The 22,249-nt window shown below is 32.3% G+C and overlaps 1 protein-coding gene across 1 annotated transcript in view; it reads right to left on the reverse strand.

Annotated features, from left to right (window-relative positions):
• The window catches only part of LOC106466308 (sec1 family domain-containing protein 1-like), an 82,132-nt gene extending 62,879 nt beyond the window's left edge, over positions 1–19,253 (reverse strand). The window contains exons 1-5 of the mRNA XM_013926579.2: positions 19,118–19,253; positions 15,264–15,334; positions 7,626–7,714; positions 2,367–2,457; positions 1,545–1,667 (exon numbers count right to left, since the gene is read on the reverse strand). Coding sequence (XP_013782033.1) covers positions 1,545–1,667; positions 2,367–2,457; positions 7,626–7,714; positions 15,264–15,334; positions 19,118–19,142 — 399 coding nt within the window. The 5' untranslated portion in view covers positions 19,143–19,253. The remainder of the gene's footprint in view (positions 1–1,544; positions 1,668–2,366; positions 2,458–7,625; positions 7,715–15,263; positions 15,335–19,117) is intronic.
• Between the last annotated feature and the right edge of the window lie 2,996 nt (positions 19,254–22,249).

Consider the following 22,249-nt stretch of genomic DNA (forward strand, 5'->3'; position numbering starts at 1 on the left):
AAATTTGAAAATTTTCTGATGCATAAAACTATTTTTAATCTTACAATGAATATTACTTTGCATGATAGATAGGCAACATATGAAAAGAAAAAAATACATGAGAAAAACATTGCTTCACAAACCTTAAGACTTAATAACAAAAATTGATATGTTGCATATGAAAGCATTGTAATGTTTACTGATAATCTGCTAAATTTCATTAACATTCACCTACTAACTTTAAAGTTATAGCATGAAAACTATAACAAGCACAAAATGGTTATGAGATTGGTCCTAGGAATGAGCCCGCCTGAAAGAGTTAAACTGGGTATGAAGGTGAGTTATTGTCTCAAAATGAAGCTTATGAGAGCTAGTTCTTATATATACATATTCTAAACACATGGGAAAAATGTAGCATGTGACTTGTATATTCAATAGAATTGGAATTCAGGAGCACACTGACACAAGAGGTGCTTCCATTTCCTTGACTAACCTTTGTGTATTTATGAAGTCTAATAAATTTTAAGTATCAAATAAAAGTTTCATAAATATGTATATATTTATATACATGTATGTTTAGATTTCTTACTTATATATTCATACATATTATACAATATTATTGATAGTAAATTAACCAACAACAATTGATAAGCATAATAAATTTTATTTTCTTTTATGTACAGAACTTACTACATGTTTCAATAAAACATAGGTCTTTCTTATTCCAATGTTCTGTTGAAACATGTAGTATGTTCTCTACATATATAAAAAACTCATTGTGCTTATAAATTGTTGTTGGTGAATCGACTGTTTTATTACAATAATGTGCTTCTGTACATCAATATTATTCTCCAGATTTACATATCAAATCTATAGCCAGACTAATATCATCAATACATATCCCTTTCAAAAGGATCTTTGTAACACATGACATGTGTACCAAATCATTACCTGGTACAAGCTCAAGAAAAAAAGTTTTTTTTCAGTAAATGGACTTAAGTTACTGTAGTTACATCAAGGGAATATTGATATAATAAGTTATAAATTTTGGTCTTCATAATTTCAAAGGTTACAAAGACAATATCCTTATATATGACTGTTGACCTCTTATGAGGTGGACTGTGACAGATCAGATGCCCAATGAACAATTTCTTGAGAAAAACTTAAGTTATTGATTAAATAAAGCATTTGACACATTGTACAGAACCTGCTCACAAAACTATATATCTTTGGACTTTATCAGCATGGATTTAGTGTTGTGTTTTTTGTAGTTATATGCACAAGAACACAAAGGCTGTCTGCATTAGCAATCCCTACTTGACTAAAGGTAAAGTAACTGGTCAACAGCACCCACTGACAACCTTAAACTGTGCTAATTGAATAGTGGGAATTAAATTTCACTGTTATAGTGTATTCATGGCCAAAAAGTGTGGAGTGAGATTTTATGGCAATGTGATGTGAACCATGGATCCTCAGATTCACAGTTTGTCACACCAACTACTAGAACATAATAAAGATTTAGTAATTAAAAAATGTTTTTTCTTCCACCTGATATGATTACTCACTTTCTCTACAGATGAAACACAGCTGGCTTGTAAAGCAGCACTAGCAAGGTCTTCTAGTTTGTGTCTGGATATTGGTGAGATAAAATTGAGATAAAAGTGGTCATACAGCTGGTTTTGAAAGTCCTAGAAAGACAAACAAAGAAAAATACTTTAGCTTTCTAAAACTTCTAATTCAAAACAAGAACAGCATTTATTACACAACCTTTGATGTTTCACTCTTTCCAACAAACACTAAATTACAGAAACATGAATCATATCAAAAAATATTGAAAATGTATTATAAATATGTTTTCGAATTATCACCTTATTCAATACATAAATAATGTAATTAAAAGTACAAAAATGCTGAAATATTAAAGTACTGATATAATCATCTACTAATTTTTATTCTTTGGAAGACTGTGCATAAGGCACTCACCATGGTTTATATGTACTGGCAATAGTACTTTTGTCTAAAACATATCTGCTAAATTATGCTAAAACAATTAAAATAAAACTATACAGCTTTAAGAGACCCAGCTACTGAAAATATGAGCATATTACACCACACACTGTTTAAGACACTAAAAATAAATATGAAATCCAATCTATCATTAGATTCACCATTTTTCACTGATTATACAGTAATCCTAATTAAGGTCAATCAAAACTAGGCTATACTCTTGTTTATTTGATTTGTCCTTGTCCAGGGTTACTGACATTGGATGAAATTCCTCGAAACACTTAATTTTTTTTTAACATTGGAAATGTAGGTTACTTTTACTTAGTGAACAGGGAGAAAAAGGGATAAATATATAACTTTCAAAGTAAATGCACGTCTACCTGAGAAATCCTTGTAACATTTTCTAAGGTTGGAAGGACAAAATAAATAGCTGGTACATCTGGTATTTGATCTCTATCACTGTGAAGAAGTCTATAGAAATAAAGATAAACTATCATAATAAAAGTTCAACAAATATAAATATTCTCATCAACATAAAACCAACAAAATGATAATGTTTTTTTCAGATTTTTGCACTAACCACTCAAAATCATAAGACTCTTCACTACTACCAAGAAAGCCAACACTGATACTACAAAAGGTTAAGTACGCTACATAAAACAATTTTAGAGCCTCACCATGTTATTATGGTCCATGTTGTCACTTACAATCATGCAACAACAGATGACTGTATATCTTGACAACAGTCCTGTAGCATAGCTTCCACTGCAAAAGGCTCAGTCATTATGATGTAATGTCCAAAGCAAATCATATCTCCCTGCTTGCTTTTCATAATTCATGTAGTAAACAAGGATGATAGTTCCACAGTGCCTGTTTCAACAATGAGATCACACATAGGAACTGCATCTGGCAATTTGACTGGTATGTTTTTAGTATGGTATAGCATGAACACTTGTTTCATTTTCCAGTTCTTTGAGGTATGCAATGGTTGAACAGAAGGTATGACAAGCATCATCTTGATAAACCCATACCCTGTTGACTTCATTTCCAGAAGGGGATCCTTCTTGATTATGTTGTGTACTGTTGCAAGAAACTTGTGAACAGCTTTTGCAATTAACTTTTGTGTTCACCTGTTATAAGACCCTGCACTATGCTTATCATGACTGAGGTATGACTTCTTACAGATCTCTTTCTGGATGGTTCTGGTGCTCAAACTGATCCATATTTCTTTGTTTTCCTAATAGCATTGCAAATAAAAGACATCCCTATCTTGTAAATTCTGTGATCTGAGAATATGAATATTTTGCATTGGAAATGGCTGTTAAATTTCCTTTCCAAAAGCTATAGTTTCAGTAGCATCAAACTACCTAAGAAATGCCAAAAACTGTCAAAATGTAATTCTGATACATTCCATTCCACTGTAACTTCATATCAACTGTGGTTGTACTGAGACTTGCTAATTTACATATTTAAAATTGTTTAATAAATGTACTCAACCCTATATTTATCTTGGATATGTTGTTTAATAGAGAACAAAAACTTTAATATTAAAGACATTCATATGCAAAACACAAGAGAGGTGTGATAGTGATATTGTTTATCCACAACTTGTGGTAAAATCTGAAATTTAAAAATACATTGCAAAACAAAAGATAATTGACAAATTTCTCATAAAATCATATAATTATAAATGAAGAAAACAGACAAATTTTAAGAATTTCAGTTTTGGCTTATAAACTTCCATGTGAAAATGTACGTTGAAATGTTGCAATGAAGATGTTTGTAATTAATGAAATGGTCATAAAAAATTAAACTAACTAAGTGTTAATTGTTTTGATAATACTATTATAATTCTAAAGTCTAGGACATATGAATATATGTAGTTTACAAATACAGACGAATACAGCTTCACCATGCTGCCAAACAACAGGTGTATTCTTATTTGGAAAAAATACTGAACCAGATCCAATCACATTTTGATACAGGTGGTAATGGTTTAAGTTTAGTGTGGGCAAGAATAAGTAATGATAGGCTAAAACCTCTACATCTTGTGAAAATATACGTTCAAAGCCACTCATTATAAAGACAGCATCCTATGGCTCTTTGTGTTGTCATACACTAGTGCAATTTGTCTTGATGTCAGCATAATAGATAACAGTGCCTGATCTCACAATGCTTAGATGATTGTCATGTTCCTTGAAAAAACAATGCTTAATCAGAGAGAGTGGATACTGAATGCTCACCAGATTTTAATCTCATTAAGTACTTGTTGGATGCTTTTGGAAGATATGGCACATCTTGTCAAGCAACTCTAACACTAAATATGTTCTAGAAACAGCTCTTTCAAAAGAGTGATCAACAGTACCTAAATACTTCTCAACATAACAATTTTAAGAGTACAACATTAGTGCCAGACTGCCAATGCTATTGTGGTACTATATTCCACAAGAAAGTGATATGTACAAATGTAAAGCATGCCACCTCTACAAAGTGATGATTTATGCACATAAGCTAAGCTACCATTCATTCACATTTTAGACCATATGATGGACCATCAAATGCCTGATCTGCACAAAAAGTAACTGAAAGTGGGTGACTGACATTATGCTTTCACAGTGGTTTTGCCTTGTCATTGTTGAAATATTATAAATTCTATTTACCTTTAACTGTTACGTGAAAACTAGAAAACCATGAAGCCAAAAGGCCAGCAGAAGTTCTTTCTGAACTGCACAATACATATGGCATTAGCCCAGTTCAACAGTTAATGTAGTTACAATAGTAACTTCATGGTATGCCCCCTTTTTTTTAAAAACAGTTCAGCTTAACATCATTATTTTCTTGCACATTTAATTAAACCATTCACGAAAAAACATACATGGGCAATTTTAGGAAAGATCCTTTCTAAGATTTTAGCTTTACAGCCTTTCAGGATATTTTTATAAACTAAATAGTCATAAAGGAGAAATAATTCAACCCAGTGGTACCTGTTCTTACATCATTCTAGAAGATAAAGAACATTTAGAACAATAAGTGACCCGTCACTTAAAAAAACATCAAATAGAAAATATTAATTTCAGCATTTCCTGCTGGTAAAATTTTTTATAGATCATAGAAAGAGCAGATTATAAAAAAAGGACAATAAATATTATTGTTATTCAAAATCTTAATTAAAACAAAAACTTAAAGAAATATAACTTGCAAAACCCTAAAACACCCATACATTCACAAAAAGTTAACGTATTGTATTGCAAAGTCTTATACAATTAACTATAGTTTTTAAGAAAATATACTTAAAAATACATGTATACATCTGGAAGGGACATGATTATTCCAAAGTTAATTAACTCCTTCAGGAAAAATACCAATCAGGAGTTCAGACAACCAGCAAGTACACTGTATTCTACTTTCAAATATACTTAAGCCACTTAGAAGATATTTAAAAAAAAAAACCTTATACTGATACAAACATCACATAAAGGTAAATCTTAAATATATAAACAAAAGTACATGTTGCAAGAACTTGAACGCTCTTGCATAAGCTGGTTTAGGTTATATTTTACACTGCAATTTCATGTCCCAAGATTATTTAGTATGTAACAGACTCACTCCCCTCCCCAGTTTTCCTTCCTATAGTGACATTTTTATTTTATCAGACATTATGTCTCAATGTATGTAGTAATGAAGATGGATTGTTACAATGTTATTACTCACTTGGTGAACACCAGGTAAAATATAATGATAATTTCTTGGTCAATTTGTTTATTTATTGAAATACTTATCAAAAAAAGATAGAAAAGATATATATATACATGTATATCAGCCATTAGTCTATTGAGTTGCTTGCTGGACATTCATTGTATAACCACTTACATGTGAAGAGAACATATTTCTAGGTGGTCATAGAAGGGGGATAAAGGATATCTTTTTGTATTTAATATGCATATGAATGGATCAAAGTGCATGTCACCACCTTTCTTACAGTTAGATAAGAAATGTAATTAACCAACCTTATTATCAATGTATGTCAATAAACTTGGCATAAAAAATGAAGGTTATAATTTAAATGTTTATATTATCTACGATTGAAGTTCTCAAATTCAAAAGGAAATATTTAAATAAATTCTCAATCTTCACTTTTCTGTGGAAAGTGACACATTTTGTATTCTGAAGTCTCTCACATAAATATTTTCTTTTGTCTCTTTTATGGCTTTCAGTGTCCAATCAATTAGAATATAATCTGTCGATAGCACTAGGACAGCATATAAAATTTGAATTTTCCTTGTTCTCAATATTCTGAGGTATCAGTACATTTGTAAAACCCACCAAAGAGAATCCTTCCATCTTGTATTTAATGGCAATGTTTATAACAAAGAGAAAAAAAAATTCAATGCACCACCCTCTTACATTCATGTGTTTACTTTTGATTGTGAAATTTAGCAGTTTGCAAAAAAAGTGTGACATGTTACTAAGTAGTAATGGAATTTTGTAATCTATTTATAGTTTAGTTACAAAACTAGATGAATTATATATTATTTTATAATATTCTATTCTGATGCACATATGAAAGCTACACAAATTATTTTTTGGACAATCAAGATAATGAGAAAATATAAGGTTATGAAAGCACAGCATCTGAGCACAAATGGCCTCAAGGCTAAATTGAGTGCTAAGTTTCTTGTTCTATGTATATTCTTTATTTATAGTTATATTTCTTAAGAAAAATAACTAAAATATAGAAATTAGAAACGTATACAGTTAAATAACAGAACTTACATAAAAAAATTAAATGAAACATTTATTGTGATCACTCAGGCAAACCACATGATTGTAACTTCATTGCTTGTTTACACTAAACTATTCTGCTGTGATATATTTCTTTTTAATGTACTGTGAGAGGGTCTAAGGTATTTTATAAAGTGATAAAAGTAAAAGAAAGCAGATGTGAAAAGGCTAGAAGAAGAGGTTGTTAGGATAAATAATTGGAATTGTCACTTACAATCTGCAGTCATTCAAGAAAAAAAAGAGTAGTTTTGATTTTATTTTATATTTTTTAATTATTCATCTCACTGTGCATTGAAGTTTTTGCTACAGTTAATGTTAAGGTAGAGAAATTAAGTGTAAAGTTTTACCCCACCCCCATAAAAAAGTTCTGATATTCATTTAGGAAGTTCTGTGCAAATATAATAGTACATCAATAAGATGAAAAGAAGTATTTTCATTCTTAGCATGAAAATCATCTTTCACTCACATTGGATCAGTAAAGGCTTTGTGAATTCGCAGAAAAATTCTTAGTAAAAAATATTTTATTAAAAATGTTTGTATACAACAGACTTGTAATGTTTACTAAAAGCTTGACAAATTTTGTGGGGATACACTTGGTAAATTCAAAGTAATAGTATGTATAATTTCATACTTACAAGATCAGGCAAACTGACCAAGCCTCTAAATGTAAGGTTAAAAGTCATACTCTGTGTCTGTTTTATGATTTTTTTTAGGTGACAATCAAATACTGACATATATGACAGTAGCATAATAACACTGCAGCATGATGTACTGAACCATATTAACAAAACTTTAATGTTAAGAGGGCATTTTGTACATGAAACTTATGGTTATGTTCCAAATTCTAAACTACTTACAGATGTAGAGTCACTCCCATCTCACGCAGTTCTTTTACAGATAAGAGAGGTGAAATAATGTCTTGACCACATCTGTCATATATTAGAACCTGAAAAAAGAAAACAAAAACATTTTAAGAAATATATTATTTCAACAGCCACTGCTCATAGTTTCTTATGGATTTAACTAATGAAACATAGTCACTGCTAATAGTTTGTTCTTTTACAGAATTATCTAATGAAACAGCCTCCACTCACAGAATCTTTTTTATATGAAAAGTAACTGTAAATTTTGCTACTAAATTTGTGCATAGTATTAGATATATCATATTCTTATTCTCATAAATGTAAATCTGTTGAATGGATTATTATACATTTGGTAGGAAATAAAAAATTTAGAACAGTTATTTCCTTCTGAGTAACAATATACGTCAAAACTAACAATTCAAAATTTGCAGCACAGTCTCTGTTTTTGTAATTTGTATATTTATGACATTGTTATCCTAGATTTTTATTCATAATGAACTATGAGCAGTGACTGTTTCATTAGATAAATGCACACAGTTTCATGTGTTTTAAAGGTGTCAATAATGAATGTGGTAGTAATTTGGGTCACAGTTAAATCCTTCATATTTATTTTATGTGAAGGTGTAATAAGGTATTTGCTACTTACAGGTGTTTGATTTTGCAGTTTTCAGTAGTTATGTTTTGTTGCAAAGTGTTACAGGCATTGTACCTGAGTTAGTTTTACATTTTTTGTACTCAGACAGAATATTTGTAACTACATTGTAGACATGCAATTTAGTGAAGATCCATTGCTTAGAGTTGAGTGGGTATAAGGGGATTCTCAGCTTCTGTGGTAATATATTCTATTTATAAATAAGAACTGCTAAATGTTACCTGTTTGTGCTATTTAATGAATAGGACTGGGAAATGAGTTTATTTTCACACCATGATACTTTAAACATATACAGTGGTAGAAACAGAAACAGTCAACAGCATCTCTTTTTGCATTTTTGTGTTTCTGGTTTTCATGAAAAACTTCATTATAGGTCTTGCATCATTTTTTATCATTCATTTGTTTATCAGCTGTTTTTATATATAGTGGCTAAAAGTGGTATATCTTTTATGATTAAGTGGCAAGCAGTCTTTTTCATGGGAATGTAGGTTATACTATTACACTTGTAAATACACTGCAAACTCACAATCAGCTATATGTTGTACACTTATATATATTTATATTTCAAAGCAACCTCTCTGGTTCTAGTTTATTTACAATCAAGCAATTTATACTTAGATAAATTAATATAAATGTTTCAGTTAGCTAATACTGATTAACAAATTACTCTATAATAACTAATAATTCTTTATTTCATTTCCACTAAGAGTTCTGTATGCCTTAGACTACATGTAACTCAGGTGTAATTTTTGACAGACCTTTTTTTTGATACACTAAACTTTTATAAAAGACACTGTTACAAGTATTACATTACTGTGTGAAAACTTAATCCACATTTCTGCATGACAAAGTTCACTTAGCTCAGATCTCAAGAGACAGCTTCAACTGAAGATTACTTCAGACACAATGGACTGACGAATTATTCACAACACACCTTAATTCTCAAAATACAGGAAAGAGCTCACCTTTTTCAGTTGCGAATACACTTTGACCTCACTCAAGTAACAAAGTAAAAGTAAAAGCACAGATTTCATAAGCTTACTTAATTAAAGAACTACTATAGGCCTACGTTACATAATATCTTGCAGTTTGCACAAAAAATTCTCTCTCGCATTCTGCTTAAGATAAAAAATAAAATTCTCAAACCTCTTCTTAAAAGGTTGTATACAGGTTAACAATCACCTGTTCCTACACTATTCTCTAACAGGAAAACCACTGAGGGAAGAGTGGCATATTAAGCATACATATTCCATATTATAATAGCAGGCTAACAAACAGATGCTTTGAGTGATGAATCAATGAATGGTTAATGAAGGTTCCATGTAGTTCTTGTAATGCGTCAAATAATCTTCTTATTAGAAGAGTAGCATAAAACAAATTACAATTTTATTAATTCATGAGTTTGTTAAACTTGTATTGTGCTTAACAATTTGTAATTTGTTATATTACCCTGGTAGTAACATGGTTGTCTGATTTGTTACATGCTGAGAAATTATCAATATAAAAAAAATAAGCTTTGTTGAAAGAAACAGGTTGTCTGTTTAAATACCTAGAAGTAATGAGACTTCAGAATTTTGCTGTGTTCAAATTAGAAAATTTTAAACATTTAGTTTAAAAAATATTAAAGCCTCATACTCTACAAATCTGTAAGTTATCTAAAAATACAAAAAGAATCTGGCTGAAAGCCAAGTAGATAACAAAATTTTTATTTATTCATATGGACCTTTGACAATGTTTATAAGTTAACATTTTCTTAAATCAAAAATGTATTTCCAATAATACTTACCTCCTCTACACTACAGCTGTTAGTCGAATGCCAGAGTTTCTTATTTTGGCCATCTAAGCATTGGTCTGATTTTTTTCTCACTTGCTCCAGTCTTTTATACCCTACTTAATTGTCCCTTGGTAAATTTGTCTTGTGACACACTCCACCTAGGTCAATGCACCCTCTATCCTGGTACTATATATAAGCACCTCATTCAGATAATGGTACCACTTTTTTGAGACCGACTTAATCTGCAGTCTCTAACACCAGCTTTTAGTGGGGAGGAAGGACAGGAGAGTGTAAGCAGAGGTAAGTATTATTGGAAAGACATTTTTGATTGAAGAAGATGTTAACTTCCAAAACATACTTACCTCCTCTCACACTACAGCTAGAATCACACATTAAGAAGGTGGGGCATTATCCATACAGAAAGCATCTGCATAGATCACTGGTGTGTCAATAAAAGATTGGCACCCTAGTGGGGGAATAGGTATGATCTTCAGCTGCAACTTAATTCATGTACTATAGGTGGAATTTTACCTAATCTATAATCACTATTGGCCAGGTTCCACTGTTCAGGGTTGGAATGATAGGGCCATGGTCCTTATATCCCATGTTGGTGGCTAGGGCAATTGGACCGCAATATATATATATACTTACGAGTGAATCTCAACCCATATCTTAGTAGTGTTCTGACTTGACAATCCCTTGAGATCAAAGAATGATCCTGACTAAGGAAACTGGGGAATCCAGTGAATCGATGTTTATGATCCCTTGGTCACATAAAGACCATTAAAAGGATCTTTTGTGCTTACATCCCAAAGGCAAGAGGGATTCGAGTGATGCCCACATTCCTAAAAGAGAAAGAACCATCCCTGGCATGGGAGAAGGAGAGGTGAGTAAGAGTCAGGCTTCCTGTTCCATAGCATGGAACCTGATGGGAGTCAGCTGAGCCCGACTGAGAGTTGTAAGGAAACAAAACAACCTATACTGATGACATATTGAATTGAAGTTAGTATATATGTCTCAGCTCTGAGAATGAAGCCTGCCTTGGTTGTTTCTGACAATTGGCAAAATGATGTCAGCAGTTACCACTAATCTATGGAACGGTGTACACACAGTGCTAGGGTATGGAGGCGACAAGAAAAAACTTGTATGATTGGCAGAACCCATGTGATGCTAATACAAAGGTAAAAACCCTGAACTTCAGTACCTGACCTTTGTGCACAAAAAACACCAATAGTGGTGGGATGCTATACCACTATGGCAACATGCAGATAGGAACCGACTCCAATGAACTTGGACATCCATAAAACCAGTAAAAAAATGCCAACTCAGATTGAGGAATGAGTAACTTGTGAACCTTGGAGAATCTAGACATTGATTAGACACTAATCTCATGTTGTCTTAGGCCCAACAATCAGTGGGAATAAAACCCTCAAAGAACTAGCACAACTCTCTCACTACCCCCAGAACAACAAAACTCTGATAGCCTTAGAACTATGTTCCAAATCCCAAGGATCTGAGAGAGATGGAAACCCTACAGGTTGGGTGGATAATGGTGGTGAAGATGTGAACTAAATGAGTAATCCTGACTCAAGGACCTATAGTGCCCATGGATCCATGATGAAGGTTACCACATGTCCAGAAAGTCTCAGAACCGAGTCCCCATAGACCCAAAGGCATACAATAATCACCAACCTTGCTGGCAGAATTCTGACTGAGCAGTGGAACCCTTGGATATGGACAGAATCTATTTTGGGTACCAATGTACTGAGGGGCTGATGTCAAGGGGTTGGAACCTTAAATAGGGGTGGAACTATGTCCCCCTGTAGGAGCCGATGAAAGATGAGATGCCAACAACAACAGGGATGAATGTAGAAGCTGACAATCAAACCAATGTACATGCTAACAATGGTTCCAGCTCACCATCAATGAAGTTGGTGATCCTGAGAGTCTAACAACAAAGTTTAGTTTTAGGAAAACAAAACATTCAATTTTAGAGTTGTAAGTCTTTAGACTTACCGCTGTCCCACCAGGGGACATTGTTCTATTTAGGTTAACTACAAACTCCACCTTAGAACCCCTAATTTTGAGGAGCAGAAGTACTTTTTGAGTCCGAATATGCTTCCACCTGATGGTATTAGGATAAATCACATAGTTCTGTCAATCATGACAGATAAGGCACAACTGTCCCTTCACGTAACAGAGAAGTAAACCTCTCTGCATGAACCACAATGTCCATGGATGGAGAGAAAACTAAATATTCGCTCCCAGACCTTTCAGCCATCAAGTAAGGTGCAGACCCAAAACTCATACTCTCAAGGAACCAACTGAAGAAAACAAGTCATAGGTAGCTTATCCCAAAGTGGCCTCCTTTTTTATCTCACTTAAAGACTGTGTTTTTTACCATTGATTGGAACAGCATTTAGTCAGGCAAATTTGTTTTGTTAGAGCAAAGCAACATTGGGTTATCTACTGTGTCCATTATAAGGAATCAAACCCTGGTTTCCAGCATCGTAAGTCCATAAACTTGCCACTGTCCCACAGGGGGACTGAGAAGCCAACAGACTAAAAGAAGACACAGGAAAAAGCAAATCTAAATTCTCTCCTGAATATATGTCTCCATCTCACCACAAATAATACCACTGACAGTCTCAAACACACACCCATTATTGTGTGATGCTAGATATCAAAGGTGTGATTGGGATGGAGAAGATCTGATTTGCCTCTGTTGGAAATAATAATCAGGGAATTCATACCATAACTCGGTTTGCCAATCGGAAATTTCTATTTTACAAAAACCAACAACATAACACAGAGAATGCTCAAAGTATCTTGAATGACCATAGTACTGTGGAACCCATTAGTGATGCTTTGTTGAGAAAAAGTGATAACATTATCTGAATGAAATGCTTATATACAGTACCAGGATAGAGGGCGCATTGACGTAGGTCGAGAGTGTCACGATCAATCAGACCAATGCTTAGATGGGCAAAGGAAGAAACCCTAGCAGTCAAGTAATAGCTGTAGTGTGAAAGGAGGTAAGTATGTTTTGGAAATCCAATATTTCAGTAACTCTGACTCAAAACATTTCCAAAAGTAGCTACTGTAAATGTCAGTTTTAGAACTAACATTGAAATAAATTTGCCAACAAACTCATTTTAACTCTTCCCCTGCCCAAGGATCAAGGTTACAAATATTTTGTTAGCAATTTTCTTTTGAAACAGTTTTTTTAAGTCTTAATTTATTATTTAGACACTGAATTTTCTAGTCAATATTAATATCTAATATTGTCTAACAAATTATATAATGTTGAAAAATTGTTTTCTTTAATTACACTTTTTGAAGCTATAACGTAAGTTCAAATTTTATACCACAGCATTTCATACTTTGTCATTGTGGTCTCAAATAACAAACATATTAATTAAACACACATATGAGCATGCACAAGAACAACTTTCAGTGGCTTTGGGTTTAATCTGATATTTCAAATTATCCATTTGTGTTTAATTAGTAAATAAAGTTAGCTATGGTACTTGCATTGTTGATTAAAAAGAAAACCCATGTGTATACAATAAACTTAAACAGACTAAATACTTCATAATGCAACTAAATAATGATAACAAAAATAAGTAAACAGTTTCATATTGTGAATCAGAAATAATCAGGGAATGAAATATATACATAATGCAGCACTCCCACCAAAAATTGAGTAAAGTGTTTGATATTGTCTCAAAAGATTGAGGGTCTGATGGCTAGAAGCAGATCCCACAACTGTGGGTCATAAGAGATGAAGCAACTCTTCCTCAAAAAAAAAAAGTTCCTGTGCTTTGAGAACACTGTGTTACTAACACACAAACAATATATTTTATATAAGTTAAAGATAGCTGCCTAATTTCTGTAAACTTACCTAACCCAAGTACAAATCTAAAACTTAGTAGCCACAAAAAAAATTTTGAAATTCTTAATTCTTAATCTGTTTACCAAAACCAAATGATTTTGAAAAATTCTTATCTGAAATGTATTTTAATTTTATTTTAAAGTAAACAAGAATTAGTCTATGGTCAAGTCATAAACTTTTTAAAAGTTAGTAATGCATTAAGGTTATCATAAATACCTTTAATTTCAAAATGTTGCAATGAATATTATATCAACATTACAAAAGTTTCATGAAATAAATTTCCCTCAGAATATCCCTCACACACTTATCCCAAGCTTTATAATTTCCCTCCTCTACTCCATGAATTCTATCTGAAGTAGAAGAAACCTGGTTGAAATATCTATAATTTCTCTGTGCCTTCACATTTGATAAACCAACTGAAACACCTTAATTTGTTACTAAAAACAGAAATTGGTTTGATGGAGATAAAAGGCTCATACATGGACAAATCAGATCAGATCATGTGATCAGGTTACTGATAATTATAATGCTTCAGGGTTAACAATGAGAATAAGAAGTCAGCAGGAATATACCCCCACCACAGAAAGATACCATACAACACAATAAATTACTATATTACAAAAGCACATCATAGACAATGCTAACAGGCATAAGTGAAATAATATGGTATAAATACTAACAAATTTGTTCTATTATGCTTTGGAGAGCTCTATGGTATGTACTTATGGCATTAAAAAACATAATCAAACATATAACCAAGTCATGGCAAAATACGTAAATTATCTGCTCTGATTCAAGCTCAGCTTACAGATGAAAACTGTAAAATAGTATGAACATGTTACATGACTAGCTGTGTTGATAAAATATCTTTCTGGAAAGTTGCAATAATAAAACAAATGGTACAGATTTTTCAACAACAAAAAACTGAACCGTGTCTATACCATATCATAAGTTAACTGAGTAGGTGATCAAGTGCTTACCTGATATCTAATTGGGTCCATAAGTTTATAAGGAGCATGACATGACTTAGCTAGATCAGTTGGCTAGCAGAGGTGGGATAACATTAAATAACACAAAATAACACATCCCTAAAGCACACAGTTCAAAAGTATGCCAACTTTTGGCTGTGTCTATTCAAAATCCAGGTACAATTTTCAATATGGACAAAGCAAATAGTGACACAAAAGGTAAGACTAGATAGAAACTTACAACTATATATGTATCAGTTACAAGAAAAAACTACAGAGAAATGAAATATAATAATAAGGAACAAACTGTTTATATTTAAACACAATCTTTAGTCTAACATACCTTCCATGTAGGTTCCATCACTGCTGCTTTAGTAGGAGTAACATTGAAATTCAGCATTCGCTTCAAAGCCCCTTACAATAGGAAAATCATTATTCATAATAATTCTAGTCTATAATTTTTAAATACAAGAAAAATGTTTTTCATAATTTTTATACATGAACATATGACTTACATAATCTAGACAATCTTTTAGACAAGTTTCCTTCCAAACTGTCCATTGTTCTTGAAATGATTAATTATCATTCATGTTATTTACAAATATTAATAGTGATTTATAATGTTGTTTAAAACTGAGCCTTAAAAGTCATATTACACAAAATAAACAATTATAGTCACCCACGAATGTTGGTCCTATAAATCTTGAAAAAGCCCATGTTATTGAAAAAAATATAAATAAATTATCAAAGCATATACAAAAAAGTGTATCTCTCTTAAAAAGGAGTGATTCTTAGCTGTCTCAAATTGAACTATCTTTTCTTCACAATGGTCCATCTAATAATAAATCTAATTACTTCTATACCATAATAAACTATCACTGAAAATTCCAAGCACTAATAAAACAAGATAAATAAAAAATTGAGAATTTAAAAACCTGCAAATAGGGACCATAAAAAAGTAAGGAAACAAGGCTGAAGATACTGTAGACATTATTTACTTAAACCACAAACCCCTATTTTGGCTCCATGGTGTTACCCAGAATTACTAAGACACAACTTCCTCTTAGTGCATACAAATTTTACCAGTAGAAAAGCAGCCTTTTCAAATAAAACATATAAGTCTAAAACATCACTTTAAGTAAACCTTTGTGTCTTTTATTCTACAAATGTGTGTAATAAAACTTAATTTTATGTGTACTGATTTTTTTTTACTCCTTCCTTTCATGCATAATATAGGGATTGGCTCCCTAAACACACCAATTGCATAGTGTACAAAGCATTGAGTATCTACATTTAACATTCATCTATTATTGGTTGGTAGTTCCTGTTTCATCCTTTACTTAAGCTTTTTAAAGGAACACCGGATATTTGTAAGAAAACTAACTTCAACAGGTAATGATAACATTGTTTACACTAGAATTGTGATGTTTTGTAGTTTCTGTAAAATACAGAAAAAACAATTTGACTTTTCAATACCTCTATGACCTTCACAGTACCTTATTAGTATTCTACATATAGTTTGGGTGCAATATACAGAGATGTTTTTGTTGTAGTCTGGCAAAAGAATAATTACAAATGGGCTGTTTTGAGCAGATTTTCTTTTCCTTGTAAGTTAAACATGTGTACTTATTTTTTGTGCATTTTTATACATGTACAGATTTATCAGTCAATATTAAAGGTTTTAACGTGTTGTTTGAACTGAATTTTTACTGTTTAAGGTGTTTTTTGCCCAAACGTTCTAACACAGTTTTGTGCAATTCCTTGCAATCCCTATTATGAACTACTATTGTCGTTCATGATAGTTAGTTAAATATATAAAATTACCACTTTAGAGATGACATAAGATGAGTAGTTTTAAACATAATGAAACACACACAGATCTTGCTTTGGTCTGTAGTCCACAAGTACTTTGTAATATCCATGATACACCTGCCTTATGGTCTAAGAAATTATTTGAAATATATCATCAAACAATCCTGCCAACTTTAAAAAAGAATATATGACATGCCTTCTCATGGTATTATATAATAATACAATTTTAATATTTATTACACATTTTAACAAAGATTGTTTATTTTCCCCTTCTTTATTGTACTGACATGTTACATCCAATTACAAATTAGTTACTTTTCATATTGTTTCATATTGTATTCCATTCAAATGTCTCATTTGTAATTAAGTTTTATTATACAAGTTATTTGCTGAAACATTAAAAGGTGTGCTAGACACTTTCACAAAGAGTTAATAAAACTGTTAATAAGCAATTTTTAAGTATATCAATAAACTTCAAAGTGGTAGATCACTGTCTAACTGAAAGACTATATCTAAAGTAGTTAACTTGTGTGACTTTAAATGATTTAACTTGAAAGAATATAACTTCTAACAAGCAAAATAAATACAGGCATTTCAACTCAGTACAAATATCTATCATCACACAAGAAAAACTACCCAAACAACCTATACAAGTTCAACACAGCTCTTGCTAAAATATATGTACAAAGTACTCAGATTCCTTATATAACATAATTCCAGTATTTCTATGTGTAGTACAAGGTGGTCAAAAATTATCTTTCCTATTTTAAAATTTAATAATTAAATAACTAGGGAAATACAACCAATCAGTTTTCAACATCTTGTAGCCCAACTCAATTTGTCATTGTCATGTATTTTTTTCACTCCAATGAGTAGCATTACCCTGTAAAATGGCAACTGTGCAAGAAAAGGTTCAATGCATCATTTGGCTTGCAGAGACCAAGTCAGTGGCTGTGGTGCAGTGTAATTACACCAGTACAGGAAAGAAGTATGGGGGTATGTTAAGGATATTGTGTATCTCACACCTATAACAAACATCACACAGCTAAAGACCAGGATAACAGATACCATCACCACTGTAACTGTGGGCATTTTACGGCAAATATGGACTAAAATCAAGTATCGGTTAGACATGCTGAGAGCCACTAATGGTGCACGTGTACAAGTCTACTGACATGTCAATAAAAACTGTTTCAGTTGGGCTACAAGATGTTGAAAACTGCATGGTTATATTTCCTAATTTAGTTAATTATTAAATTTTAAAATAGGAAATGTAATTTTGGGTCACCCTGTATAACTGAACTAACCAACTCCTAAAGCTGAATAAATCTAAAATATTATTACTAACAGAGAAAAACAGGTTCAAAAGTATGTGCTTAAGGTGTGGTTTATTATTATTAATTTGAATGGATATGGATATGTACTAAACTTAATGCTGAACAAGTCCTTAGTATTGCTACTAATAACTAAATGAGTATTGATTTTCACTGTCAACAAACATTTTGAATAATTCAATCCTATTCAAAATATTATTTCATATTTCAGTACAATATCTTCTCTTGATATACCTTACATTAGTAATTATCACACAAGAAAAAATCTCTATAGACCCATGCAATTCAATCCCTGTATTTAGGAAGAACACATACCTGTTCCATATTTTTAAAAATGGCACCTCTGTAGGAATATATTTTTTAACTCCACATATCCCAGGACTGGATATAAAAGTTTTAATAACTTTTTATAACTTCTAGGTAGGAAGTTAAGTATTTTAACCCCACATATCCACAGATTTATACTTTTCTTTACATTAGTGTATTTAATTCAAGGCTAATAACATTGGCTTACATAAATTTCATTTATTGACATTTACAACAATACTTCCAGTTCCAACATTGCAAATATCAAATTAATAACATCAAAATAACAAAAAGTTCATTAATAACATTCATTCAGTACTTATTACTAATGATATACATAATCAAAGAAGAAAACAGTATTTTAAAATTGCAGTAGCTCCAGTAAGGTTCGTTTTACACCTGTTCTATAATGGTCAAATCGAAAAATATATCTTGGGATCCTTCTTACTAAGTTATTATAAATAATAAAGTATTCATTATGAATTTGTTATACATGTCTTAGGTGCTACTGTGTTGAAACTTTTTCAGTCAAAGATGTTCATTTGCAAACCCCTTTTTATAAATTACTATAGCATTTAAACTTGAATTTGCCCCATAAAAAGCACCCTTTTCGGTTTTCCCGAGAAATTTGGAAGGTGCATGCGGTTATCCAAAAATTTAAAACTTACGCATTTGTAAAAATAAGCTTTCAATTTAGTTTCCTTACAAAGCTAACATAAATTTATAAATATGTATATCACATTACCAGTCTGTTTCTCCCGCAATGACATGGCTGTTTATTAATTGGAATCTTGAAGTTTTACAAAATATAGAATGAAAATCGACTTAATATTAATGTTTACGTTAGACATAAGGTTACGTCGTCTCTGTCCACGACGGCATCAAACACATTCGGCCCTCTAGTGGGTTACCACTGTGATAAATCTCTTTTTTTGTCATTTTGGTTTCCAAAATTTTCTTTTCCATTAATTCACTAACTCTTGTATAAATATTGTTACTCGTTTTGTACTTACTATCCAAATTATTTAGATCATAATGTCATTATCATCACATAATAAAAACTCACTTTAGCAAACAAACATTTAGTTAAAATAGCAAAAAAATATACCTTTTAACATAACGTAATAAATTGACGTATTAAAATGACCTTCGTAAAGAAAAATATACATACACAGAAATGAAACTCTTTACAAGGAAATAAAAACATACATATCTACAATAATTAATTATAAAAAAAATAAGTCCCCAATGGCACAGCGGTATGTCTGCGGACTTAAAACGCAAGAAACCGGGTTTCGATACCCATGGTGGGCGGAGCACAGATAGCCCATTGTGTAGCTTTTTGCTTCACTACAAACAAACAAACAAGCAAGCACAAAATAAATTAATCAATAAATAAATCAATACAATATCCAATAACTAGAGCAGCCCAGATTGCAAATCCTCCAACATAATCATAAATCTATGGTACACCATGGTAGTCCCTATGAGCCTCTAGAGATGATGCACTCTTTCCTCCAACTGCATTAGTGCTCAGGCCTTTATCCACCTGATTGTCTGTGTTTGGCAGTAGCACTTTAAAATGGTGAGTTGTTTCAGTGTGAGACTTTCTTTTATCTCGATCAGGGAGCTTGTGAGCTGTTTGCACTTCTCTAACCTTAATCCTGAAGCCATGGAGTTATCTGACAATGAAGTAAATGCCTTGGTGCTGTAGAACTCACAAACATTGTGGTTGTGGTGGCAAAAACTATGGTCAATGTCACTTCTGGATTAGTTATAGAAGTAGTCAACAGACCCTTCTTCTTCACTGATTTTCTCTACATCAAAGAATGAGGGAGGTCCTGTTGGGCCAGGGGATGTGATGGTCCTGGTGGATGTGAACACACATAGGATGTCTTCTATTTTTCTATACAAAACACCCTCTAGTAGGGTACTTGAAGCTTTTCTTCTGACATTTAGATTTCATTATTGGCTTTGACTTGGATTTATTCCTGACTATTACAACCAGAGACACTGGATCAGTGGTTGATTCTAATAGCTGGGTATCAGGCTCACTGGATGCCAAAGATTTGGCAAGATTCTTATTCCTAGACTGGATGATGGTAGGTAATGATTTTGGTGGTTCGAAAGTTTTTAATGTCAAACCACTTACTGCCTCAATCAGAGCTCAATTACGTGATTTCGGTCAGTAATACACTCTTATCTCTTAACTCCAATGAGATGAAAGTTGGCCAGACCCTAGTTTGTTCGGTAAGGAGGAAAACTCTATCACGTTCCTGAAGTAAAAAGAAAACTCTTATCACAGACTTCTTCCATTTTTTGTGCAGAGAATCAAGACTTTAGACGTTCAACTGAAGAAAATAATGAGTTTGGAATGACCTGGTGATTAGGGTTTCAACATGCAAGCTACGATTTGTACGATCTAATTCAATCACCAAACATACTCTCCCTGACAGCAATGGGGGCTATTTTAATGTGAAGGTCAATCTCACTATTTCTAGGTAAAGAGTAGCCCAACAACTGCTGGTATATGGTGTTGAATAATTGACTTTCCGCTTGTCTATCACTTCCAAATTCAGGATGACTAATATGGATAGCCCTAGAGGAACTTTGCACTAAATTCATTGAATAAACAAACTCATAATAATGGCTTCTAGCTGGATGGCTGAAAACAAAAATAGCCAGAAAGATTAAGAAATTGATGTTCACTACAAAACATCGGGATTGAAAATTCAAGATCCAATAAACTCCAATAGGTGAGAAAAATTTAGTCAAGAGTGTCTGATAAGGTTGTAATGGCTTGGCTAAAGAAATACAATGCCATAAAATTTCTCTTAGGAGCAGAGTATAAAAAACAAAACAAACTGTTTATACAGGATTACGCGTACTCACGTGTATTCTGCCGTTGCAACATGATACCTACTACCTGTGGTCAGTTCAGTGGACACATGCATCCTCGGTTCTCGTGCTTGACCTATACCCTAGCTGTGTTCTCTGAGATTGTCATAGCCATGATGATGGTCCATAGCTATCATGGAACCCTGTCACATTTCCTCCACTCCTGTTTGGTTGTTATAGAACACAGATCCTGGAGCCAGTAGGAAGTAAATAGTGGACAAAATACAGAGTTAGGTAGCCACTCTAGTAATCTAAATAGATTGACTATCACACAAGCACTAGCGCAATATTTGTTGACAATGAAAATTCATAACACTAACATCTCGACTTTCTTCAGATACAAGTTTAACATAGAGAAGAGCATTTACAAAGTCACACCATAAAGGGGTTACTTCTAATCTCCGGTACTACACGTAGAGCATGCATTATAGCTGTGTCTTTTACTGTAAAAATGTTAAGAAAATATTCAGAAAATGTATAATTTTTCAAATATTCTACACTGCATGATTTACAATATTCAAACATAAAACAAAATACTGTTGAAATCAAGTTAGCATGTCATTGTATGTGATTATGTCTTTATACATTATACATATAATTTCACCTAATCACATTTTAGCTCAAGCAACTTAAATGTTTATGACCAAAGTTGTGAAAGAACAGGTCAAGCTGCCAATGTGGCGTGCGTTTAGCTGTTACTCTTATCTCTTTCCATAACATTCAATATCTGCCAAACACGTCAATGTCAAAATTGGAAGAGTATCATGCTAGCATTAATGAAACTTCAAGACCCCTATATTTTCAAATAATACATCCCAAGTCAGTAAACATAGTTAACTTCATAACTCAATGTTAACATTCAGATTACATTCTTGTATTCTCATTCAAATGCTACCTACTAGTTATTTTATGAGTTATTTGGTTCACTTTGTGTTATATAACATTCATGAATGATTTGATCTAAGGCTGGATATACATG

Source organism: Limulus polyphemus, unplaced genomic scaffold, assembly GCF_000517525.1.
Source record: "Limulus polyphemus unplaced genomic scaffold, Limulus_polyphemus-2.1.2 Scaffold2217, whole genome shotgun sequence".
In the NCBI taxonomy this organism is placed as follows: Eukaryota; Metazoa; Arthropoda; class Merostomata; order Xiphosura; family Limulidae; genus Limulus; species Limulus polyphemus.